General features: G+C 42.3%; 1 protein-coding gene across 5 annotated transcripts; it reads right to left on the minus strand.

The window, feature by feature from the left end:
* Positions 1–50: 50 nt before the first annotated feature.
* On the minus strand, positions 51–27,315 carry LOC131122301 (protein AF-17-like). 5 transcript variants are annotated; one of them, XM_058065375.1, is made up of 20 exons: positions 27,101–27,315; positions 23,293–23,372; positions 23,150–23,204; positions 22,960–23,069; positions 20,007–20,110; positions 18,680–18,773; positions 16,500–16,607; positions 15,177–15,266; positions 13,988–14,135; positions 12,912–13,679; positions 10,006–10,190; positions 9,734–9,833; positions 9,552–9,618; positions 9,080–9,216; positions 8,051–8,248; positions 7,787–7,863; positions 7,293–7,657; positions 5,927–6,017; positions 5,533–5,727; positions 51–3,817 (listed from the first exon to the last, which is right to left on the minus strand). In XM_058065375.1, the coding sequence occupies exons 4-20, from the start codon at positions 23,005–23,007 to the stop codon at positions 3,782–3,784; spliced, it is 2,811 nt and encodes a 936-aa protein (XP_057921358.1). In that variant the 5' UTR covers positions 23,008–23,069; positions 23,150–23,204; positions 23,293–23,372; positions 27,101–27,315; the 3' UTR covers positions 51–3,781. The 5 variants fall into 5 exon arrangements, with proteins under 5 accessions (XP_057921358.1, XP_057921356.1, XP_057921355.1 ...); XM_058065373.1 differs by lacking the exon at positions 27,101–27,315 and adding an exon at positions 26,191–26,571 and having other exon boundaries at positions 9,098–9,216; XM_058065372.1 differs by lacking the exon at positions 27,101–27,315 and adding an exon at positions 26,191–26,570.
* Between the last annotated feature and the right edge of the window lie 141 nt (positions 27,316–27,456).

Here is a 27,456-nt window from a genome sequence, read left to right on the forward strand (position 1 = left end):
AAGGCTGAATTACGAAAAAGCAATGTTCAAATAAAAGGCAAGAGACAATGTGAAACAAATCAGTAAAATACGTTTATTGACAAAAAACTGTATTCATCCATCCATTTAACTTTACACACAAAAATATCAAAATACTTTACAGGGATTTAATCTGAATATTGTCAAATTCATTTTTGATCAATTCTCTCAAGCAAATACACTGTACAATGACAACCTTCTTCAAATTAAGTGCTCATTTAATTCAAAATGTTTACTTTTTTCTTTCTCCAGGGAATAATGCATTTACAATCATGCATAGCGATAACTTTGTATTTATCAATACATTTGAGAAACCTCACTGCATCTTATGCAATTCTGATTCCAATAAGTAACTTGTTCTCCATCATACCTCATTGTGAGACAGGTGCTCTAATGTTGTAACACGTAAGATACACACTACGACATTCATAGCATGGTTTATCTTCGTTATGTCAAAGCTTTGAAGAACCATGTGTCCTACACATTAAACAAGAAATCATTTGTTTACATGATTAAATGATTAAGTGGGCCCACAGTGCCCCAGTGCAACATAGGAAAGAAAAATAACTCCTTCCAGTGGACGATGGCTGTGTTCGAAACTGCATACTAACTACTACATACTTCCATGCCCATACTATCCACACTCCATACTGCATCCCCAATCCATCGGACAGTATGCAAAGCGTTTACACGACAGTGTCCTACATAACCCACAATGCATTGCGCTCCAACCCGTGCAGAAATCGACAGGCTGAAGCTGATTTCACTCTAAAGCTCTGAACTCTTTAAATATATCACTTCGAGATTTTTTTTTTAAATCAGGCGAGAAAGTGGCCGTTTAGAACCCGAGTATGCCACTTATTTGTACAAAACCCACCTGTTTATATCCGTTTTTAATGTCTAACTTTTTATACCTGACTGCTGTGCCCCACCCCGCTTTTAGCCTTGTTTTTAGCTCTGAATGAATGTTTGGATATTGTATTTTAATGCATCGTTTACTATGTTTTTACTCAATTCTATATTTGTATTCCTTTTTTATTCACCGTATAGCATCTCTGAAATGTATTATTATTATTATTAAATACCAACTGTTTACAATTTCGTTCAGACGAATTCGGCAAAATTTAAGCTAGCCAAAGTGAGCAAAGCACTTCTGGTTATTTTCACAAAAATCCCCCCCCTTACTTTTCGTAAGCTGATGATACATACTCAACATTTCTGCCGAATGCAGTATACATCCGGGAACTTCTCGCATACTCAAAAATGGCACACTGCATACTCAGAGTTAGTATGAGTACTAGGTGAGTATGCGCTGTCGAACACAGCCACTGTCTTGTCAGAATTCCCAAAACACATAAATTGTTGATCAATGTTTGCCACCTTGGCTCATATCTGCTTCACTACGTTTAACATTCTCCTCCTGTATTTATCGCCTACGAGTTGCTTTCTGACATCCACTAAGCTAGCACGGCAGGAGATCATACTCAAAGCTGGACAGGTGAGAAAAACGAGAGATTGCTACACAAAACAGAAAAAGACAGAAAACAATCACTTCCTGTGATGCTTACTGGAATGGAAGCAACATGTGAGCAAGGTGTAAGCAAAGATGCCAATACAGGCCCACTGCAACGTTTCCTTCAAAGGGGTCCTATCCTGCTCATGTCAGCGGCTTTTCAAAATATTTGGATCCCAGTGGGACACTATAGTATGTTTCTTTTCATGAATACAGCAATACCTCGTTTATCATGATGAATTGGTCCCTGACCTGATAAGTGAATTTCCGCAACGTAGGATTCTTTATTTATAAATGAGCCATTTTAAAAATGATTAGGGCCCTCCATACATAATATAACACTCCTATACTCACATTTACACTCACAATACCAAATATAGTACACATAATAGTATATAAGACATAAATAACCCATTTGTGTCGTGTGTGTTGCTGCAAATGGGTTCCGATGGGGGGCGGGCAGCGAGTGACATCGGGGGATCGGAGTTGAGTTTTAACTCGGCGTGGGTAACAACTGCAACATTAGCCTGTGTTAAAGGATTACTGTTTTGAGACCATTGGTATCAAAATTGACCATCTGTATCTCAACCAACATTGCAGTAACATTACGGACACCTAGTGACTGGAGCGTGTCTTCCGAATGCCTTATAATGTAGAAAAATGTATCAATACAAGTTTTATGTGTAAAAAAAAGTGTTCCCAAAATGCATTTCATTAGGAAACAATTTCATTGGAGGAGAGCGTAGAAAACTGTGCTACAATGCTGTTTCTATCCACCAGAGAGAGCTGGAGGACCCCGAACCCAAAGCAAAAAGATGGATCCTGACGTCACTGCAGCGCCCCAATGAATGTTGTGTTATATATACTTATACTGACCTCCACTGACTACAGTGTGTTGACCAGCCTTTTGTGAGTGCACTGATCGCTCATGATTGGCTCCTGCCATAGAAATAACAACCGCTTCCTCATTGACTCATGAGCGACACAGTATTTAAACAATTGGTAGTAAAAGAGCTTAACCGAACCGTGGTGTAAGTTTAAGAAAAAAGTATTTACGGTAGTCACATATTTATAATCACCCACTTAAGGTGAATGAGATTTTTTTTGTTGTTGACCAAAAATGGGCAAATTTGCAAGGTCACAAACACTGAATTGTGATTGTGCGGGGGTCTATTTGTACAACATTTGCACGCAAACGTAGGATAGGACCCCTTTAAGCATCCTCACCCACCCAAAAGCAATGACACACATGTCCCTTATGCTTTCCAGCCTTTGCTAAGGCTAGGCTTCATCGTGTCCGTCTCAAAAGCACGTACAACTAAAGAACATTGCATCTGAACACAAAAATACCATAGAAAATACACGTTCTCTTATCACTATCAGGTTCTTCACACATTACATCTGGATAAATCTATCAAACGTAACAACGGGCTGAGAAGATGTCTCTGTGTACCCTGGATAAAAAAACACACGACCAAAGTATAGACAGTGAAAGATTTCCGATGTTTTCTCTGCGTATCTAGCATCATTAAGGCATCATCTATCAATATTGCTAAAGGAACAACGAGACATGAAAAGATTATGTTGGACAGAAACATAAAAACCTAAGTGCCTAATCGCTGCGTAAATCCAAACTGCACTGAGCGGCCTATGCATTCATGACTAAATACTGTCACTCAGTCAGCTACCAACATGCAAAGTGCACACTTCTAAATGTTTGGTTTCATCCTGTTAATCTCCATAGCAACTGGAAAACCGCGTGCTTTGACTCTGCCGTTTTTGGCGTCCGTTTCCATCCAGTAGTAAAACACGCTTTCCCAAAAAGGAAACCACACATCACCATAAAAAAGGTGGCAGGAAAAGTTGAGGTAATATCTAGTTCACGTTGAAATGCAACATATAGGGAAAAACGGACGTTCAGGAAGACGTACGAGGCTGCAAAGAGAAACCCCCCGCAATGTGAACGCAAAATATACAGGAAGGATCAGTGCTCGAGATTATACTTCAAAATAAAAGTTTAGCCCGGGCCACACAAGCAGGTCACTGGGGCTAACAAATTAGTGCAATTGGGGAAGAGCGCATCGGATCGGTGCTCTCCGAAAGCTGCCTGTAGAAAAACGTCAGAGACGACTTGCACGCAAAAATCTCACCCTTGAGTCCATCCTGTTGTACATTCATAAAAGAAACAACGTCCTAATGTCACATGACCTCAGTTCTTCCTTTGATGTCGGGAGCATTGGGAGATGCGCATCACCCATTCTTGTCTCCACCTTTCTCTCCTGCAGCCTGGAAGCACACGATGAAAACCCATACACTTCAGTATGTGTATGTTATATGCATGTGTATCTGTGGTGATTGTTCTCGGACTTCACCTAAAATGTATTAAAAAGTGTTGAAATATGTACTGCTGTGTGTACATTTCATTGACTAAATATGCATTAATACTAGTGCTGGCAAAGTTAACACGGAAATCGGAGTTCCAGCTGCTATTGACGGGCTGTCAATGTGATGACCGTGGCTGAAGTCCAATGTTGTGCTAGCGTTAGCCATTTAGCATGGAACTACCACAATGATGCACATTAGCACTCAAAGTCATCAAAGCTTACCTTTATGCATTCCCACATAGTATCAGCATTCGGAAGTATGAGGTGAAAGAAAAAGGGGGGAAATACATCCAGATACATCCATACATCCCTCTGGGCACCGGAGAATGGTAGATGCTGCGTTCAATGACCGTCAAAAAAGTAGGACAAACCGCAGCTGGCATTAAACATTAAAAAACTGTGGGATAGTTACAGTATTGTAATAAAATAATATTTACTGTAATATAATGATTATTTCTATGTATTTGAATGTGTTTTAAAGGAGAAATGAAAATTCATTTGTACATTTCATGAAGGAAAGGTGCATTGAGGCAAATCTTTAATAATAATCCCTTCTGAATGTTCCTAAATGGGCTTTTTATTAACAAACATTTAGAATTTAAAACCAATATCATAAATAAACAAATCTTATTTTGAGCTGACACAAATAAACAAAAACATGTTTCAGAGCTAACATGCTAGTAATAAAGAAAAATAGTCATCCAAAAATATGCTTGCTGACTGTATTGTTTTAAATAATGGCCCAAAATTTATATCCTTTAAACATAAAATTAGACGTAATTATCGTTGTAGTTGCACATCAAATCCTTTACCACAAAGAGATTTCCCCTACTTACTATACTTATTCCTGTCGCGATTAATCAGAGTTAACTATGAACCAATATGATTAATCGCAATGGGATATTTGAATCGATTGACAGCCCCGGTTAAAACACCTTCACCTTTTGTTCAGAATAAGCTACTTATCACAGGTATTTGACGCCACTTCCTTGCCACTCATCCCCACAGGGCCACGGATTGGATAAATGCTGTCTTTGCCTGGGGATTGGGATGATTTGGCTGAGGCGGAACCCCTTTTTGATTGACAGTGAAATGAGCGAATCAGCGATCTTAAAGTGTAAACCTCCACCGGAGCTGGTGACTTTACTGGACCCGAGCGACTTCAACTTTGTTAAAAACGACTAGCGTTGTGTTTGCCGACTCGCTTCCTTCTGTTACTCTCTTCTTTCCCAAACGAGGACCGGCAGCTGCAGAGCTTCTTCTCCTTCACATTCCAAAAACATGCGTGTTAGATTCAAAATGTTTGTCTATATGTGCCCTGTGATTGGCTGGCCACCAGTCCAGGGTGTACCCTGCCTCTTGCCCAGTCAGCTGGGATAGGCTCCAGCATACCCCTGCCACCCGAGTGAGGATAATGTGATAATAGTGAGGATGGATAGATAGCGATCTGCTTGTGTTATGCATTGATGTTCAGAATCCGGGTGTTCATGAATGCACCTCACTGTTAGCGGTAGATAATAAGGAAGTGCTGTATTTTTTGATTTTTTTTTGTGCCAAATTGCAGTGGATCATTACCCACCCCCCCACGCCCCAAGTATGACATGTGCTCTCACTCACGGGCTTGTGAAGCGCCCCCTCCTGCAGACCGAAGTGGTTTCCTCCTTGGCTGCCCTGCAGGGGGGAGGTCGTCACTGAGGACTGGGCGAGGTTGGGCGAGCTTGACATGGACGTCAGGGCTCCTGCCAGCGTGAGGCGCTGCAGCTCCCTGTGCCTTTGCTGCAGGAGCATTTGGTAAAGTGCCGCCTGCTGCTCCTACAGTGTGGACAAGACCGCCGAGTTATGGTGCGTTCAAGACATGTAGGAGTTGATTTTGTGTGGAATCATAGCTGTACTTGCAGATGAATAACACTGCAAAAAAGTGGTTATGTACAAATACGGAGGCTTAAAGAACTTGACCTTATTAATTTAATGGTAGGGTAAATCGTGAAATCGTTTTCTAGCGGCACATTACCGGAGTGAAGTTCTGTGACGTCAGGAACTGTTGGAGTTGTTGCTGCTGCTCCAGAATCAGCTGCTTTTGCTGCTCGGTTAGGAGAGAAGACCTGGGAGACAAACATCAACAGTGACATGGATGATAAACATGAATGCATATGAAAGATGTACGTATAAATAAAACCAATTTTGAGAGTTTATAAAAATCAAAAATATTTGATCTGTGAATTTCTCTTGGAGATGAATAAAGCATCCATTCATCCATCAACATGACGATCTCACACATAATACTTCATTATGCATCAAGAGCAGGTCAATGTAGCATTGAAGTTAAACACAGACAATGCCACTGGTGGGGAAATGGTCCCAAGAACCAATACAAATGTACAGCTATGCAGTATGACCCTAACCCGAACCCTAAAAGTCATAGTACTATGCAAAACAATCCACACAAAAGAATAAAGTAAAATAATAAATTAGGTTGGGAAAAAGTTGAAACGGACCAAGAAAAAAGTTTAACTAACACGGTAAGTCATGTTAGAGCGAAGAAAAATGTGTGCCGAAAGTTGATATTTGTAAAATAAAAAAAATTGCAGCAAAAATGGAAAAACGTCATCATTGGCTGTTTTTTCTTTAAATATACAGAACATAATATCTTACAATATCTACTGTAATTTCCGATGAGATGCTCCAACTTTTAAGCCACACCCACTAAATTTAGGGAGAAAATTAGATTTGTCCCACCAGACCGTCCACGTCATAAAATGGCAGCTCTTTATTTGACAGGAGCCAATCATGAGTCATAAGAAAACTCAAAACGAGCTTGTCAACCCATTGAAAATTGCAGGAGGCCGTGTCATCACTCAGAACACTCGAAAGGTAGAACAACTTTAAAATAAAAACATTTTCCCATAGTGCATTTCATCCCAGCAAAGCAGCTCGTTGGATATGCCTGTCGAGGTGCTGCAATGCTGCCTCTGTCCATCAGAGGGAGGCTGATATCAATGCAGCTGGATATTTTTCATATTGTTACTTTAAGTGTTAAGTTGCTGTGTGATGAGTTCACGACCTCCTGCAATTTCCAGTGGGTTGACAAGCTCGTTGTGAGTTCAGTTTACTCCTCACTGACTCTGAGTGGCACAGTATCTAAATACTTAGTCGTAGTTCTGAAGTATTGGAGATGTCATGAGAATAGAACATAGCCATAAATTAGTCACATCGCTGTATAAAGTCGGCAGAAAAGGTTTGGCCTATAGCGTCCTGGCCTATAGCAAGAAACAGCACTGCTTTGAGGCCCTGTAAAAATGGAACTTTTGGATAATAACTAAATGAAAGTGTCAGGTTAGAAAGTTAAGCCTGACATAAAACACAAGGTAGCTACATACGGGCTGGCGCTCTTGGGAAGCTGAAAGCTGGGTGCCAGTGACTGGGGGTTGAGTGGAGGCGGCTGGGGGTGCAGAGCAGGGAGCGTGGACTGGGACGTGCTCTGGACGGCAGACTGTATCACCCCGTTTAGAATGCTGAGCGCTCCGTTCACGCTCAGCTGAGGACTCCCTACGAGGGATGCCAGCAGCCCCCCCGCCGCAGGCTGAGTGGAGCTGCCAGCCTGACTGATTGTCCCCAAACTGTCGCTCGCAGCTCGCCCGTTTGGCACGGGCTGACTTAAGGAGGCGGGGCTTTGCTGAGGAGGAGGGGTACTCTGGAAGGAGAGGGAAGAGCTACTGCGGGACGGACTACCAGAGTGGAGGTCCTGAGGAGATACACACACATTTTCCCCTCTTAGCATATTTGGCTGTGCATCTCGCTTCATTTCAGACACTCAGAGGCTCAAACCCATGCAGGAAAGTGCAGAGATTGGTTAATAAACTTCAGTTCTCACCTCAGAAGAGGTAACAAAGGAAGTGTCGTTAAGGAAACAGCTCTTGGACAGCGCACTGTTACTGCTGATAAGTGGGTCTGAGAAAGACAGTGGACACAGGGACAACTGTAAGACTTTCATACCGGTTCATAACATTTGACCCAATCATGCATTTATATTTAGGAATGCAACATGCAGCAGCTGGCTGACAAAAAAGGGGGACAGACCAAAGAGCAGACGCAGTAGCGACATTCATTTGTGCTGAGTACGCATGAAGAATCTGACCTGGACTGGAGGACAGGAAGCTGATCTGGGGAGCGGTGTGCAAAGAGCCTTGGACAGAATGACCACGAGGGAAAGGTACCGCCAGCTCTGTGTTGAGCAGCTGCATCCGCTCCCTCTTGGCGGTCAGACTGAGGATCTGGTCTTGGAGGCGTTGGTTCTCCTGCTGCAGCGAGTGAAGGGACTGGAGCATCTCCACGACTTGTGAACACAGGAGACCAGCAGTTATTGTACCACTTATAATAAGGGTGTTCGTTTATGACCAGCGGCTAATTTATGTTGCAGTCTGGTGACATCACCTTTACTTCAGAACTAATACTAATTGTTTGAAGACTGTGCCGGTCTCGACTCAGTGAAGAATAGCAAGCTCTTTCTTTGGCAGGAGCCAATCACAGGCTATAAGGGAACTTGCAGCGAGCTTGTCAACCCATCGGAAGTTGCAGGAGGTCGTTACTAAATATACTGTAACAGTCTGACTCACAGTGTCGCCTTACAAAGTGCTAATGTCATCACACAACAACTTAAGACTCAAAAAGGTAGCTAGGAAATATACAAGGAAATTGTGTTTCATAATGTTACAAAATCTTTTTTCTTGAATATTTAAATTTTATTCGACTAAAATGACGTTATTTTTCCTCATACTATTACATTATTTTCGAAAATCTGAAACTATAGATTACGTTAGATTTTTTCCTCCAAATATTTTCAATGTATTGTTGATTTTTCTAATTTTTGCTTATTAAAAAAATATATTGTTAAGTTATATTTGAGAATATGCTGCAAATGGCTTGGGGCCGCACTTAAAACAATAGTGAACAATATCCAACTATCCATTTTCAGCTAATACTGTTTCAGGTCCCAGAGGAGTGACGATTCTAACTTTGGGGCAGGAGGCAGACTCCCCCCCGGTGGACTGGAGGGCCACCATGACGTCACGATTGTACTGTTGAAATGTTTTCGACTTAACATTCGGGAGATAAGAATAAAAGAATAAAAAACACTGCAGAGTGGCTGAGGAGTGATGGTACTCACTGTTGACTCCCATCTCACCATTGCCATGTTTCTCCAGGAGGAGCTCAATGTGGGAGCTTGCCTGGGGGACGTTCTCGGGACATGCTCGAACTCCGTCTCTCTGGTCAAACAGAAGGGGAAGGGAGCTCATAGGAGACCTATGTGTGTGGAGAAAAGATGTGTCAAAAGGAGAAGCGCTCAATGTTTCATATTGTGGGTAGTTAACCGATGGATTACTGATACTACTCCGGTTACAGTGAATCCCCGCATATTCATGGTTGCACATAAAGTTTGTGGATTTTTGATGTAAAAAAACATGCCTTTTTCTCTTTGAAAATAGATTATTTTCCATGTATTTCGCTTTTTTTTTCTTCACTTTTTCTGGATGGCGGACTAGCAGGGATCTACTGTATATCTGAACCAAAATATTGTTTCACCTGTGTTATTCAACAATCTGATAACATAAGAGAAAGGTAAACACAAAGAGACGTACTGTGATGAAAGACTCTCCCTCGGCGAGTTGCCCTGACATGGGAAGTGACAGTCATCAAGGTCTGACTCTATGAAAGGGGACAATATTTAAATGTGAAACTTAGTGTCACGACGTATGATGTCCAGATTTGACTGAGAGATGACAAAAAAAACAGTAACGGGCCACTTTTGATGCCCTCGTACCTGGTCGTGTGATCGGGGCTTGGCTGAGGAGAGGTGGCAGTGTGGAGAGACCACTGGTGAAAGGTTGTGTGGAGGTCACACTGCTGAAGCTTGGATGCACCTGGGAGTTGATTTTAAAAGACAATGGCTTGTGTTAGTGTGGATGTACACAATACACACTGTTGAACATTTTCATAAATGCGCTAATCTTGAGTTATGCAAGTAACATAACACAATGAATGATGTCATTGTGAGACTGCAGCGTTACAGAGTCTTGACTCTTTTTATTGCACCTGTGGGTTTGTAACAGCGGTGGCTGCGAGCGCATGGGACGGGAGGACTCCTGATGAGAGAGAAGTGCTACACATGCCCCCTACCAGGGACAAAGAGGTGCTGCACACCCCCCCACCCAGAGAGACAGAGGTGCTGCAGATGCCTCCGCACGGCGTGAGAGGGTTCTTAAGGCTGGAATAGATACCTGAGTGAGAAAGACAGAACAAGTCATCATTTATGTAAGTTACCTCGGGGAACTCTTTCTTTGACAGGAGCCAATCACAAGCTGTCTGTGCACTCACAACAAGCTTGTTGTTCCATATTGGAACTCGCAGAAAGTCTTTATATACAACAGTATGACAACTTTACAGCCTGAATGACGGTGCCGTCTCACTCAGAACAACACAAAATTGGTCACACGCTAATTCCAAAAGTATACCTCAGAAGTGAAAAGAACCCAACATTTGAAAGTTTTCCCATTAAGCTTTTCATCTGAGTAACAAATTCACTGGGGCGCTGCAATGACATCAGCCTCCCTCTGAGATGTTCTGGCTCCATCTGGTGGACAAAGACAGCACAGCAGCACCATCCGTCTATGCTGCTTCACTTCCAATGAATGAACTGCTCTTCTGGCAGTAATGCACTGTGTGTAGATTTTAGGCCAGATGCTGTTTTTTTTTTATTTTAAACTTGTTTTAGTACATGTAATGTGTATTTCCTAGGTAAGTGTTAAGCTGCTGTGTGGTGAGTTTAATGTTGTTTTTGAGATTAAACAGTGAGTCAGATGTTATATTGAGTAATAACATGTAACAACCTCCCGCAATTTCCAATGGTCTGACAAAAAGTTTTTCAATTACCTCACATTAAATAAAGCGCTGTATGGTCCTCACGGACACGTGCATGCCGAAGTATGTAGTTTTATGATCTGGACACGTGTGAATTATATCCAGGAATTTACGGTAATGGCAGAAGTATATTCCCTTAGCCATCACTGCGACTACACTACACTACACTCTACAAAAATGTATCAAATACAAACTCCATGTACTGTATGTAATGTATGGTATCTTTCACAAAAGGACTCTCTCTCTCTCTGTCTCTCAAATACTGCTCAATCTTCTATCGATCATAGCATGGTGTGCCTGAGGATGGACCCAATAAAAGACCACCCCGACACGTGCAGTTTTACTGTACTGAGATGAATCTGTAGCACAGACAGACACCCCTCTAAAGTGCCAGACACCAGACATACATGAGCATAAGGGCTGGGTTAAACAATTATTTTTGTAATCAATTAATCTAGAAAATAGTTTTTCCATGCATCGATTAATCTAACGATTCATTTAAAAATCCCATTTGATTCGATTTCGATTCGATTATCTCCCATAATTTGACCTATATAGCAATTAATGCTAATTTAATCTAATCAAACTATGGAATGGATTGAGTAAGGAAATCAAACAATGCACAACGATGAGCCAATTCAAGAAACAATACAAGCAGTTGCTAAATACAAGGATGAAGAGTCTTGAACCAGTCATGATGTGCTATATATATCACTATATTTAGAGGTTATCACATGGTTTGTCTGGTATCAGGCCAGGCATCATGCCCCCAAGTGTCAGTATTCTAGCACGCGGGGGCATGATACTGGGCCTGATACCAGACAAACCATGTGATGATCTTATTATCACATACTATTTCATCATGAGCTTATTATCACGTACTTTGGTTTTTCCATCATGTAACGTGCCAGAGAGTTGAATTTTGATTTGAGAGAATCAGGCTCGTATTCATCCCCATTTTCTTTTCTGATTGATAAAATAATGTAGCGACCCTGACGTGTTCATGTTGACATGTTGTGCTCTTGAGTGTCTGACTGTTCCGGGTGACTGTGAATGCACCAGGGGTGGGGGCGTGTCGTGTTGAGGAAGCACTGTTGCGTTGCTGGCGGTGGTTGCAACGGCGACAGTAGCCAGTATTGTTGTGTAATAAAAGCTTGTTAGCGATCACAGTCGTGTCCTTTCCATAGCGTCGGCAACGACGTTACAATAAACATAGACACGTATTTGTCCAACTCAGGCGGGGGAGTACTTTCTACCAGTCTTCGTTCGTTCTTGCAGTTGCAGTCGCCCTTGGTTTTCCGACTTGTATTTGCATTTTTAGTTTTTTCGATCATTTCAAGAGTGATAAAACGTTCCATTTCTAATATTCTGTTTGCTATTTTCCCTATTTGTCTTTCGCCGGGAGTGTCAACCGCTGACATGTTGACAGAGCACCGACGGTAGCAAAAAAAACGCTTGTGCGCTGTTCTCTGATTGGTTGTTTCACGGCCACGATACCAGAGCAGCGCGCTCTGGGTTGACAGCTACGGGGGCTGATACTGACATGGTTAAACTCTATAGTTTATCAGTATCACTGCCCTGGGCTTTGACCCAGTATCATTTCGGCCTTTTCCCGTATCATTCATGGGCGGTTTCTAGGGTACAGGGCCAATTAACACTGTAGTATGTGATAATGACAGTTACTATGGTACCCATTATGTCATTGTATGGTCATATCACCTCGTACGTCGGTACGTGATAAAAAATTAAAAAATAAAATAAACAAAAAAACAAAATAAAACTTAAACTATAGTAGGAAAGCAGGAAGTGAACAAATGTAACAGTTACTGATTGTAAAAGTACCAGATGGAGGGGTAGGATTTAATAAGCTTTGCTTCTTCCTACTCCTTTTGGACATGTGGAACTGTGAACTGATTATGGGATGCATTCAATTGTAACCTGATGCATGTTCAAATGAAATAAACCATTAAACCATTACCATATTGTGTTCATGTGTCTGCAAACGAATACGCTACAGTGCAAGCACCTTCTGCTCCACACACACACAGGAAGCTTGAGGCCAACCACACACACCCACTCACCTGAGCCAAGCAACGAGTTGCCACGGCTCGTGGAAAAACTGCTCGCCGAGGAGGACGGGAGTGATGAGGACGAAGGGGCGGTGGTGGTGGTAGGCAGTGCGGAAGGGAAGGCGGGGTGTGGAATGGGTGACGGGCTCGGGTAGAGCGAGGAGGTGTAGACTGGAGGAGGAGGAGGAGGCGGCGGCGTGGCATTGTGATGATGGTGGTGATACGCGTCATCTCTCCTCTCTTGGTTCTTGCTGCCCCGAGGACGACCGGGACCGTGGCGACTCTTTTTGTTGCCGCGGTGCCTTCTCTCTCGCGGCAGAGGCTGGGGGGTGGTTTTGCTCTCCAGGTCTGCCTCTTCCGGGATGGGCGGTGTGCTCAGCTGAGAGAGCTTGCACAGTGACTTGGAGGGTTTGTAGTCCCCCGTGGAGATCTTGCGGATCTTACTGCTGCTCCCCAGAGCGGACGTGGACGTGATGCGCATGATGGATCCAAAAGTGGAAATTGTCACCTTGTTCTCGAAAGGGCTCGAGTTTCCATCTGAGCGATCATGACCCTGTGACGCTGGAGGTGGGCCTTCAGCGGGAGTCAACGCTGGCGGCTTATGATATTTGCGATCCTCTTCCTCCTTCTCATCTTTATCTTCTTCCTTTTCGTGTGCCCCATTGTCCTCCTGGACTGTTGGCCTCCTGTGACGCACTTTGCGATCCTCACTACTGTGGTCACGCTCCAGACGGGATGAGGCGAACTGATGAAAATCTTGAGCCGAAGACAGGGATCCACCTTCATGAGAAAAAACATGTACCAATATGAGTTTAGAGTGAAAAAAACAAACAAACATTTTAAAGTTTCGTCTGTGCAAAGCATTTCATTGGAGGACGAGCAGCATAGAAAATGGGTGGACGGCACTGCAATGCTGCCACTGTCCACCAGAGGGAGCCAGATGAGCCCGGAGGGAGGCTGACGTCATTACAGCTCCCCAATGCACACCATCGCTCAGATGCAGTGTGTTATTGGAAAGCTTTCACATAAATATTTTTTTCAGAAAAAAAAAACAATGTGGGAAACACTGTTAATCGTTGATGTGATACCTGGATTGAATGGACTGGATGAAGAGGAAGAGGAGGAGCAACTCTTGCCGGTACTTCCTGTTTTCTTGCTGTGATGACCGTGACCGTGTGAGTTTGGCTTCTTGGACTTTCCCTCACTGTCTTTGGAGCTGTGATGGCTGGAAGAGATCTATCCCAAAACAGACATGCACACGCAAACACATTGTCAGCAGCAATAAGAATAAGATAATAGACCCCTGCCCCAACAGCATGCCTCCTAATTCATCAGCTAACATTCATCAGTATTCTCAGCTAACGACTCAGCGTCTGCCTGGAAAGGGCTCAGGCAGATCACCAACTACAAGGTGTTTACGAGTGTAAGGGTGACTATGGGTTGTTCATTTCAAAAATTTCAAAATCATTTCAAAAACCATATTGAATGGTTTTGTATGAAAATATTCCATTTAGAAATAAGGAATACTACGGAAATTCACTTATCACGGTTGGGTCTGGAACCGATTAACCATAATAACTGAGGGATTACTGTCATTTTATCTATTAATATAATTGTTACAGTGTACTTGCTCCCATAAATTGTGCAGCACGAGCATACAGTATCTGTCCAGCCACAGTGAGGAAGGATAACTGCACTGCATCATGTCTCTCATGTGGCAGTGTGCCAACGAAAAGGAAAACCATCAACGTGGGCATGAAAATGACCACCATGAAAAGCTTAGAGAAAGGAGGCACGCCCAGCAATTTTGGCCGCTTTTTAGTCTCAGCGGCTCGACTGTTGCTGTTGCGGCTGACCCTCATTAAGATGATTCAATGAATTAAGGATGATTGACAGCTAATGACTGCTTGAGGGGTCATGGATTTGGTGCGCTGTTACAAGGAGATGTCCTTTCAGACGAGCCTGGCACAATGTTGTAATAAGGTGGAAAGGTCTGAAAGTCGGCCACTGAAAAAGTATCACTCTTTGCTTTAATTTTTGTATTTCATCTTTTTATATGTCCTTGTCCGTGTATTCTGTGACTTACGTGTTCAGTTTGTATAAGTTCCGACTTCCTCTAAAACATCACAGTCTAAGAACGGAACCTGTTCATAACCTGAGGACCAGCCGTGTTTCAAAATTGGTGCATATAAGGACAAACATTCACTTCCAAACATTTGAAATAAAGCATTGTGGACAGAAGCTGTGTACTTCACTTGTCACTCCTGCTGCTCATACCGGGTCTATACTGCTCGGCATGACGGAAGGTACCAAGCTGTCTGAGGTCTTCTTGTGGCGCTCCTTCTGACGAATCTTGTCCTTATGACTCTGAATACATATAACACATGTAACACGGGCATCAGGTGTACAGCTTCCACTCCCCCACTTTGACTCAGACATACAAAGCAGCAAAGAACATTTGCAAGTTTTTGGATAACTAATAAATATTAGGGCTGTCAAAAATAGCCAGTTTAATGTCGGTATCTAAATAATTTCATGAATTATGTCAAATCTTTTAGCGTAATTAACTCATACGGCTCAGAAAGCGGCACAGTGTCGTCTTTTCAAACTTAATTCTGACCCAAACGCATCAACAGCAGTGCAGTTCCAACAGCATACAGTGTGTACCTCCAACTGCACACAAGCGACGTCCATTCGTCCTTGCAACAACACTTCCTCATTGTCACCAGACAGATAACCGGATGCCTTCACACTCCAAACATCACAGCAACGTCTCTATCATGCGTGTATATGTGGTCTAAATAAACCAAAATGCAAAGACATTCTTTTTACTCACTTTGTGACTCCTAATGTGGAAGTACAATTTGCTGCTTTTGAGTATGCCTGGAAATCCCAGAACATTCACTCAAAACATGTGAACTCAACTTAAATGACGTGGTGTCTTTGAACGCAACTCCTCATTGCTCATAATTACACTGTTAAAGTTTGAGTCAAATATTCTGCTTTTGAAGAAACCAGTTTTAAAGTGACCTTTGTGCCATCGCTTAACCTTAAATTTAAATTGCCACTGAATTTGTCTCTACTTACAAATATACAGTATATTATCCCAAGTGTCATTTATCTTTCTTTTCAATAAAATACAATAAAAATGGGCATATTTCAGACATAATGTGACATGGTGATGAATCACGACTAATTAATTTGAAAACCGTGATTAATCTGATAAAAAATGTGAATCATTTGACAGCCCTAATAAATTCATTATTCATTCATTCATTCATTTTCTACCGCTTTTTCATTTATTCATTTTCTATCGCTTATCCTAACGAGGGTCACGGGGACACCCTGGACTGGTGGCCAGCCAATCACAGGGCACATATAGACAAACAACCATTCACACTCACATTCATACCTATGGACGATTTGGAGTGACCAATTAACCTAGCATGTTTTTGGAATGTGGGAGGAAACCGGAGTACCCGGAGAAAACCCACGCATGCACGGGGAGAACATGCAAACTCCACACAGAGATGGCCGAGGGTGAGCCCAAAAAATGTAAAAACAAAAACAAAACACACAACAACTGAGACAGGTGCTGACCTTCCTTTGCCGGTGGTGGTGGTGTTTGTCCTGTGTTGGTGAAGTCGAGCGCCCCCTGGAGTGACTGAAGGCACTACTCGTATTTTCACTGGAGCGCAGTTTCTTTTGCTATGAATAAAAAATAAATGGGATCGAATGATTTTCTCCCAGCCTTCCCAATACATTCATTTATTTGTGGCAGTCTGCTACAAATAGATTTGGCGCTCCCTCATAAACACATGATAATAATGGTGATAATAACGGTGATGATAATGATGATAGTAATGGTGCCGTCAATGTAACTTGTCGCTACAATCTTGTTGTGACTCTGCTCTTCTCAATGAGCAGCGGGTACCACCGCCCCTGTTTCACTATTTTCAGGACAATCCCCCCCCATTGAAAATAAATGTGCCATTTCAATGTCGCCCCCTATTGGTGGAAACCAATTTTACATTTAACACGACATGTAACATTGTGTTTGTTCTGTGGCACGGCTCGGGTCGTAGCGTGATCGTCTGCCAACCTGATGGTTGCTGGTTCAATCCTCAGCCAGTGAATAGATTTCAACACTTTTCTAGGATATTTCTACAGTCATTCTGCACATGCACCCACTAAATTTAGAAGAAAAAACTGATTTGTTCAAAAAGTATATAATATGAAGGTGTGTACAGTAAGCCGCATATGTCCATAGGATGCCATATTTGACAGCCAATCATGAGATATGAAAAAACTCACAACGAGCTTGTCAACCCAGGGTTCGACAATAACGATGTACCGATGGCCCGGGGCAAGTTAAAACAAAATTGGGGCAAGTAAATCCAATCAGTGATATTCCCGTGGGGCAAGTGAACTTTAGCATGCCATACTGCCAAGAGTTTTTTTAAAAGCGGTTCTTGTTGGGTGTTGGTAAAACACGGACTGCGTAATTCCGCTGGTAATTTGCAAACCAATCCTTGCAAATCTTGAAATGGACCAATCAGAATCGTTTGTTTAGACCATGGTCCGTAATCCACAGTCCGCGTTTTACCCACACCCGTTGTTCACGATCAACCAATCAGCGATGGTTTGACTACGAAAACATCCATCATGGCATCGCTGCCAACATCGTCTAATTCTGAAGGAAACAGCAAAAAGTGATGAAGCAGTGCCTCCTAAACAAGTATTTTATTAGCGGCAGCAAATCAAATGATGGCACAGGTGAGTGAATCACATTGCTGTGACAATTTGAAGTGGTCACAATGAAACACCACCCATTAGATCCAATACCAAGTGCTGATTTTGCACAAGCTACAAAATCTAGCGCTTCCATTTCTCTGTGGATTTTTCTCACCTTTGCTTCACAAATTATTGTTTGACCATTGAGCATTTTTTTCTGGATTAAAAACACTTTACTAGTACACAAATATGTCTATTCAATAATTCATTTGTGGTGCACAACTTAAATAATAATAATAATAATAATAAATATCACTGCTTACTACGACTACGATGTGTAAGGTATTATGGTAGTACTCTCATTTCATCTTTATTTGAGATTCTCATGTGATGAAAAAATTACATGATATCATTATGGCAGTCTTTTCATTTTACATGGGGCAAGTTCGGGCAAGTAGTTCTCACCTTAAAGATTCCCTATGGGCAAGTCATTTTGGTTTTTAATGTAGAGCCCTGCAACCCGTTGGAAGTCAGTGAAGGTCAGAAATATACCAGTACAAAATACCAGTATAAAAACACAACATGTATCAATATGAGTTTTATAGAAAAAAACAACATTTTAAAGTGTTCCAAAAATGCATTTCAGTTGAGCGCCCCATTTAGTGTGTCACTCAGATGCGGTGCCTTGTGGAAAAACTGAAACTTAAATTAAAATGCATTTTTTCACATTTTAAAGTCATATTGGGACATGTTTGAATATTTGCTTTTGAGTATTCAATTGTTGTGTAATGAATTTAGTGCTGTTAGTACCTTTAAGAAATAAACAGTTATGCTCCACTGCCTCCCAATGGGCTGATAAGCTTTTTTGGAATGCACTGATAGCTTGTGATTGGCTCCTGCCAAAGAACGAGCTGTTTGCGACACAGTATTTAAAGAATCAGTAGTAGTTCTGAAGTAAAGGAGATGTCATGAGATTAGAATTTAGCCATAAAGTACCACACACAGTTCATTTGAAGTAGGTATTAAGAAATGGCCGTGCCTCTTACCATTTTGTTGTAGTGATGTTTGCAGTAGCCACAATATTTGACATTGTCGGCTTCTGGGCCTTCCTCCTCACACAGCAGACCTGCCATCTGAGCACTACACACAACCAGGCAGCAGGTCAGACAAGAGAAAAGACAAGACATGCACATAAAGACATGCACACGCCAACCCGTGACTGATTTTGTCTTTATCTTTACAGTAGACTTCGATCTAAATGGGAACGTAAACCTTAACAGTCATTATTGCACATTTAGATCTTCTTTCTGATTCCACGTCAGACTGACTGACGGGCAGGATGAAAATAACTTACAAAAAAAATCCATAGCAAAAAAAACCCCACAAAACAAAACACCTTTGACCTCTGCAAAAATATCTTCCACTATTAGAATGTTTAATAATTCCGCTTTAAACAGACTTGTCTTAAAAATAAACCTTGTCTGATCCTTATATCAGATAGCAGGATTTGCATTTCTGAATCCCAGAAGGGGGAGTCATGCAGACGACTCCACCAATGCTCCAGTCGTTTACAAAGCACGTTTACAAAGCTGTTGGTAAAACAGCTATAGTCCTGATAACTAATATTATACATCTGTAGCAGAGTTTTGTAGAGTCTCTGCAGCTTTGAGCTGAGACGATATGTGAAAAGAATACAAGATGTTTCATCTTGGGCAGGGGTGGGCAAACTTTTTGACTGGCGGGCCGCATCGATTTAACAAATTTGATGGGGGGCCAGACTCTATATTTTACATGTAACAGTCCACCTGGAATTATTGTATCTGTAAAAGTGCCATGCAATCTGCTATGTGTGCACTTTGACATCATTTATTTGATGTAAATCACTTTATCACTTTATAATAATAATAAATGTATTATTATTTGATATTATTTGTTTTTATTATTTATTATTATTATTATAATGTGCTTGTGTCCCTTTTGTCAGGACCACTTTGTTAACAACAGACCACATCAAATACCAAAATTGCAGCTACTTAAACCATGAAAATGTTAGCTCAAGCCATGATGCCAGGTCGTATGTTGAGTTTAAATGGTAATGGTTTGATTTCATTTGAACATGCATCAGATTACAATTGAATGCATCACATAATCAGTTCACAGTTCCACATGTCCAAAAGGAGTAGGAAGAAGCAAAGCTTATTAAATCCTACCCCTCCATCTGGTACTTTTACAATCAATTTATGTTTATTTTTGAATGAAATACTTTGGAAAGAACGGGCGGGCCATATTCAAACACTTGGCGGGCCGGATGTGGCCCCCGGGCTGTAGTTTGACCACCCCTGCTCTAGGGCCACACAAACACACAACACCTACCAGGTGACATGGAATGCCTGTCGGCAGCCCTGCCTGTTGCAGGCCATGCACGCGCCGCATGCCGCCTTGCTCTCTCGGCCGTGGTCCTCACAGATGTAACATGTCTGGTGAAAGAAGGAGGAATGATTGGTCGGATATCTTTTACAGTTCCATCAGGTCTGCCATCTGAAAGGAGAACGCTGCAGAATTGCATACATTCATTTTACTTGTGGCGGCCCACCACTGGTACTTTTGGACTGCCACAAAAAGATTTGGTGGTCTGTTTGCCCTTGCTCATAAACCCATAATAATGGGACCGTCTTTGAATGCAGCGTTAGTATGTATCATACGGACGCTTCTTGACACACTTGATATTTTAGCAAGCGTGTGCCGCACAGGAGCTAGTCGGAAGCATGCATAGTCATTCTAGCTTCAGGAAGCACTCTTTATCAGCCTAGCAAATACGCACAAAGGAAAAGGAGGTCATGAACCCAAACACACGAATGCCTCTCATGATGTGTACAACAATAACAAGAGAAAGTTAACACACAGCCTTATCTCATGCCCCCCACGGAAGCAATATAAGCACCAAAGCACGAAGACCCATGCAAAATGACACAAACATACCACAAGGCATGCTGGGTAACCAACCGACTGTGCTCTTTCCTAACATGGGAAACCCTACAGTAAACCCTCACCACTTTCTGCTTCCAATTTTGCAGCTTCACTGTCAATATGTAAATATATTCATGAAATAAATCATGCTGCTTTGTAGCTGAATACGGCCTAATATCAGTCAAAAATATGCACATTTAAGCTAATTAAGCTCTAATTAACTATTTTTTTTGCATGAAGCATAAAAATGGCAAAATGAAGGAAAGTTAGGCATTCAGAAGGCACATTCAAAGACACTTTCTGTCTGCTCCACCAGAACACACATGAGCACAGGTCTTATTTATGCCTTAAATGTTTTCTTTTCTCCTATTATGTCTGCTATATTGGGTAATATGAGTGTAAATGTGACTAAGGGGTGCTAATTCATGCCTAGAGGGCTCTAATAATGTTCAAAACCCTATTTAGATGGTTGTAAACAGGTTTTCTATTTATAGATAAGGAAATATTGTTGAGCATTAGTCGGTTCCACGGAATATGGAACAATTAAGTATGGCAGAGGATGAGCATGATGGACAGCATAAAGCAAAACTTTACTCCAACGAACTGCCATGCAGAGAAAGCTGAAATGTTTTGACCACATCTGCACAAATCTGCGGTCTTTGGCGTCATCAAAGGCAACAACAAAGGTGGCTGACCCAAGAGAGAATTGCTAGATGGCATCACAGAATATTTGTGGACGCCTCTATGGACACCCACGGGACAGAGATCCATGGCTGGTCTTACGGGATACTTTATGGTATCACTCTTCTCAGCACCAGCAAACCTGTATCCTGTTCTTTAAAGAAAGTATTAGAAATACAGTGGCTGACTCTGAGCTTTAGCGATGAAATTGGTGTCATATACAGTATGTATGTGTGTAACTGACGGTGTGTGTGCACTAAGGAGGCTGAGCAACAGGGGTGGGACAAAAAAACCTTTTACCTCAGCCTGTTTCTCCCTTTGGCCCCCAATCTCCCAACCCCACACTGCTTTCTCGCCAGGTTGACACATGATAGATCCTGCCAGACTGCCATAAAAATGACCACATCAGTGTGCGGCTGATTCACCGCTTTGAATACTTCCAGTGTCGGCTTAACATTTGGCCCCCTTTTTCGGTCTCGGTGTGTTCGGGACAAAAGCGGGGAGGCTTAATAATGGCTCAATATTCCCGCCTTGCACAGGGCTAAAGGGGGCTTATGTTACCCTCAAAGGACATCAGCTTTGAAATGGAAGTAGGACGCGGACAGAGCCGCATGGGCCGTGCAGAAGGAAGAGTGGCTTCTCAGGTTTTCCCCATCCAACGTTGACGCTGTGGAGGAATGCGAGCTGCAAGCGATGGATGAATGGTTGTGACAAGGGAAAGCTGCATGCAGTTCATTGTAGCTGACATGGTAATATGAAACCCACTGAACGCTCACATGTGTGCATTTACATGCTGACACACAAAGGACCCGTTTCTATGCAATGTTTAAAGGGAGAGTTTTGACATGCTGGACTTTTTGGCCTGCAGTCTGCAACAAAAAAAAAAAACACAAACAAAAAGTCTGTACCAAGCCTTTGTTTAGTGGTGTTAATTGGTTCCAGACCCGACTGTGATAAGTTCATTTCTATGAAGTAGGATTTATAAATGAAATATTTTCATAGTTAGGGCATTGAAAACCTTTTTCACTGCATACATTACTAGAGCCTTCAAGACATGAAATAACACCCCTATAGCCACCTTTACGTTGGTACTACCCAATATTCTAGACATAATAAGAGAAAATAAGACATTAAGAATACGACGTTGGGGCTTAAGAGTTAAGTTTTATCTTGGCAGTACAGTACAGTAGACCGTGTTAGGGATTATAGTACCTGCTATGAGATCATTCAAACCCGCAATAAAAGCCTGTTGTTCCAGCGATCTAATCTGGTGCTTGTGTGTCTCACTGAGAATAGTACTGACACCCGGTGACCAGCGTAGAATACTACGTATCATCGCAATCTCTCTCAATGTGAATACGACACATGATTTTTTAAGTATGATATCATAATGTATACTGTATTAATAATGTTTCATTGTGTGGTTTACGATTTTGCAGGAAGAGGGGCTACATGACTTCCAGTCAAATGTCCGAAGGGGTACGGGACTGTGAAAAGTTTGGGAACCACTGCAAGGCATGAGAGTGAAAAGACGTACTCCTCCTATTGCATGTGGAAGTGGTATGTTTTATAAATAGTTTTTCTTATTTTGTCCTTCTTCCCCAGTCCGTTTAAAACACTCTCCTAATTTGGACAAATATTTTGTGGCAATTTTTGCTCTTTTGACGTGTGTCACTACCTTCATGTATCTCTCATGTGGAACGAACTGAAGGATGATGGGCTCCATGGTAAGGACGTTGGCGAACTGCACCTCGGGGATGTAGAGTGCACACACAACGTGAGCCCAACCTAAGGGTGACACAAACAAATCACAAAGGGGTGTGTGCGTGTGTGTGGGGGGGGGGGGGGGGCAGCTACTCCCACCTTACCTCCACTGTCCGTCCTCTTCAGTGCACCATCTTTATGGGGGCACAGCTCACACCTCTGTCGAAGCACACAGCCCGGCTTAGTTACGATGATCTGAGTGTGGGATGACTTCGGTGTGTGATGTGTGCTGTGGCGATACACTCACCACTCGCGCAGCCCTCTCCTGTGACTCACACTTTCGACAGAACCACGGGCCGGTGGGCACCTGGACGATGCCGTAGCATGCTGGCACACATGTAGACGCACACTTAGCACCATACCCATCCACAACTCAACAGAAGATCACAGCACTTTATCAGAAAAGCGTTTTGTCTGCAAATTGTAAAATAAATATACGAAAACTTTTCTTTATAGTTTTTATTGCTTCTTTTCATCGGTATAGTGTGAAAAGAAATGAATACGAGATGAATGAGACACAGTAATACCCCAGTTATTGTGGTTAATTGTTTCCAGACCTGGCTGTGAAATGAAATATTTTCATAGTTGACCTTCTTGACACCATGACCGTCTAAATAACCTCTTGAACATTATTAGAGCAGTCCAGAACATGAAATAACACCCTTATAGTTCCTTTACATTTGGATTACCCAATATAGTATATATAGTCACAGAAAATATGCCAATTAAGACATAAATAAAACATGTGCTTGTGTGTGTCGCAGTAAATATAGGGGAGAAGAATGGGCGGCGGACAGGAAGTGACATTTGGGGTTCAGAGTTGAGTTTTAGCTTATAATAATGATTAATATGTTATGTTATTATTTCATTTTATTATGTTATTAATTTCACTGCATGGGCTGCACAGTGTTTGTGTTGCCGGAGGACCCTGCAACACACGCAGTACCCCTCCCCCACTGGTGAATCATAACAAGGGCCCGTTTTCAACTTTTAATTAGCCTCTATCAGCTAAACTTAGTTGAAATATTGCCATCTGCACTGAAATAGGTAACATGAACGCTAAGTGCATGCAATATACATGCTTGAAAATATTGTGGCACTCGAGGGTCTCTTAAGCAGATAACTATTTTTATGCCACAAGTAAAAGTAAAAGCTTGCTTTTTAAACCACACACAGCCCATCACATTTCACTGGGTGACCGGTAGGCATAACAGTTTAACTCATGGTGTGACAACAAGAAATCCCAAAAACATCACATACCAACGCGGCAGTATAAAGCACTCTCACTTGTTGAGCAGAACAAGAATGAACAACTATGTAACTTTAACAACAAACTGACCAACTATTTACATCGACGGTGCCGCAAAGCACGCTGGGAACCAGGAAGTGCGCCCATCGATGCTACAATATAGTTTAGTTTGTGGGTCTGAAAACCAGGAATTCTGCTGAATGCTTCATCTAAAAGTGCCTCCCAGAACCTCACAGAAACGTTTTGCACATGGTTGAATAATTATTCCTTTTAAAGTTGATAATGCCGTTTAAATGCGTGTTTAAGAAAGCTGAATCCTACTGTGTTCAGTGTTTATAAATATAAATATGTGTAATAAAGTGTAATAAATATTTGTTTAAACTTGAGACCTGTAATATTTGTTATCATTGTCATTTTTTCATGTAAATTGAGGGAGCAAAAGCAGTATCAGCCACAAATATCGGCCCAAGCAAAATCGGCCATTGGCTAAGGGTGATGGAAAAAAATCAGTATCGGCATTGCCCCCCAAAAAACCATATCGGTCGATCCCTAAATTTCATTCTATCATGTTTTTTTCATATTCATGTAATTGCCAAGTCATGTTGTTTAGTCAAAAAATATGCACATTTAAGCAAATTTGACGTATTTTTTTGCCTCAAGCATGACGCAATGAAGCTGTTTCAAGCACAAAAATGTCATAAAAATACAAATATAAGGCATGGAAGGACATTTGGACTATATGTAGTATTCTACACTGGTCACTGGGTATCAGTAATGTTACATTGGTGAGACCATAACCACCCCAGGAAGTACTGCACACAAGAAGTTCAAAAAGGAACGCTAACAAAAAAGGAATGCGAACATTTGTGAGTCTTATTTTCTCCGATTATGTTTACTATAATTAGCTACCACAAATATAAAGGTGAAAATAGGGGTGTTGTTCCATGTCTCAAGGGCTCAAATTATGTTAAAAAGCATATTTAGAAGGTCATAAAGACGATTTTTAAAAACGAATGGTACATTTGCCAAAAATGACACTTATAGTTCTCGAGCTAGCTCTCGCTGTTCAGTCTCATTTCCGGACGTGATGCGATTGGAGTACTATCGCTCAGGTAAACAAACAGGATGTTTACAGCGATTATAGCGAAGATATGAGCAATGGGTCAATAGTTTTAGTTAATGACCGACACATCACTACTTGCTTCCTCCATTTTTGTCTCAAACCTTCCACTTTCGGAAAAGAAAATCAACATACAGCATGACTGGGATTCTGTGAACATCCATCAGCAACACAACATTTTGGCGTGACAACTATTTTGATGAAAAATATACGGAATGAAGAGAAATGTTTAGCTGAGAGGTGTCACCCAGGAGACATCATTTTCGGAATGATCCTGAACTGCGAGCAATAGTGTCATTTTTACGACTTTACTGTCCGCTTTACAAAATCGAACAATGTAGAACACAAGTCCAAGCAAAGTTGATGAATCGTGTCAGGGACCCGTAAACTCTCTTTTTTGGAATGAAAACCCGAGAGTTTCCGTCATTTCAGAGTTTTGACTTGACCAGTTCTCCGGAATACTGTACCCCTCAGTGCGGTAAAGCAAGTGGACACGGCAAGGCTACAGTGTCCATCAGGAAGGGCCATGTTTTGTCTCATAGTCGTGTACAAGAAGGGCACACACACACACACACGCACACACACGCGCACACACACACACAACCTACTTGGCCAGGAAACAACAAATCGCACGCCTACCAACCCCTCCCACACAAACACGCACGTACACACCAAACACGCAGACAGGCTGATCGAGCAGCCCCCCACGGGCGCCCCCAGCCGCCGGCTCGGCCGCCACAGCTGTACGCTCCTTCCACGCTAGCAGCTAACGTTACCTTGATGGACGGCGACGTTGCAGCCGTGTCCGTCGCAGTAAACCAGCGGATTCTCTGCCCAGCCTCGCTCGTCGGAACACACGCAGCAACCTCCGACCATTTCCCGCATGCTGCTCCCATACGAACAAATGTATTTCCCCCCCTCCCGGCAGCGACGCGGACCTCGCCGTAGGCCCTTCAAGTGGTCGTCCCGCTCTCTGGCGCCGCACCGGGCATAGTCGTGGGCCGCTATGGTGGCGCGGGCTCGGCGCAGCGGAGAGACGCAATCTCGGCGTAGGGGTTTGTGGTGGTGCCGCCGTTACGGTTTTTTTTTCGTGATGTCCTCCCAGTCCCCATAGAGGCGATGCAGTGCGCATGCTCACATCGGCTTCTCCGAGTGGGAGAAATGTCACAGCAAAAAGGTGGCAAATGATCGTTATTTTCACTCCTCCCACACAACTCAAACACGCTTAATACGTTTATTCATCAATTTTACAACTATTATCAAGGATGTTGTGACTTTTATTACAACGTGGGCGACTCGGTCAGAAACACTGGATGCGTTGCTTCTTCAAATGTGTTTCAACAGCGCCCCCCTCAGGATGTCAGGAGACCAACCGATAAGAATTACAAGCGATTTCACCAGCCAATGTGTTTACTTATTTTCAGTGTCAGCAAATCATGTAAAAATGTCATTATTCACATTTGTATAGTCATAGTGTCGAAATTAAGAATATTAAGGCAAATGCGGTGCATATTACTGTTTACATACGCTATTCTAAGCTGGACATGTGCATAGTATATATTGTAAACTATTACATCTGTTTTCTATGTTTCCTGCGCAAAAATATAATTTCAGGAAAAGAGAAGCTTTGCGGTTGCACTTTTGAAAAGGATGGCTGAATATCTGATCTAACATATGGACATTTACCTCACATGCGTCACTTCTCTTCAGACCCAAAGTGAGAAAAGGGAACCGCTGCTGATGGATAGATATTGTGGTGGTGGCAGCTGGAACAAGACGACACCCTCTTCTAATCACAAAAGGCAGCGAAGTGAAACAGTCTCGGCGCATATGTGTTTTTCAATGCACACGTTGTGCCTGATAACCAATAATGAAAACATTTGGTCAATAATCTCTTCGCTGTAAACACGCACACATGTGCTAGGAAATGTTTCCTTATCATTTTTAGCCCGTGGTAGCAACAATTGATGATAAGAAGGTCACTGCGGTGGAGGATGCTGTGCCATGCAGTACTCGCTTGAGCCGACAGAGGGCACACAACC

Source organism: Doryrhamphus excisus, chromosome 1 (assembly GCF_030265055.1).
Source record: "Doryrhamphus excisus isolate RoL2022-K1 chromosome 1, RoL_Dexc_1.0, whole genome shotgun sequence".
In the NCBI taxonomy this organism is placed as follows: domain Eukaryota; kingdom Metazoa; phylum Chordata; class Actinopteri; order Syngnathiformes; family Syngnathidae; genus Doryrhamphus; species Doryrhamphus excisus.

Coding starts and splice junctions, on each gene's coding strand:
- LOC131122301 (XM_058065372.1), bottom strand. CDS start 26,299: ATGCGGGAAATGGTCGGAGGTTGCTGCGTGTGTTCCGACGAGCGAGGC. Junction 16,608..18,679: donor AACATCACTACAACAAAATG/GTAAGAGGCACG, acceptor TTTTATTCATAG/CAAAAGAAACTGCGCTCCAG. Junction 10,191..12,911: donor CAACTCGTTGCTTGGCTCAG/GTGAGTGGGTGT, acceptor TTTCTCACTCAG/GTATCTATTCCAGCCTTAAG.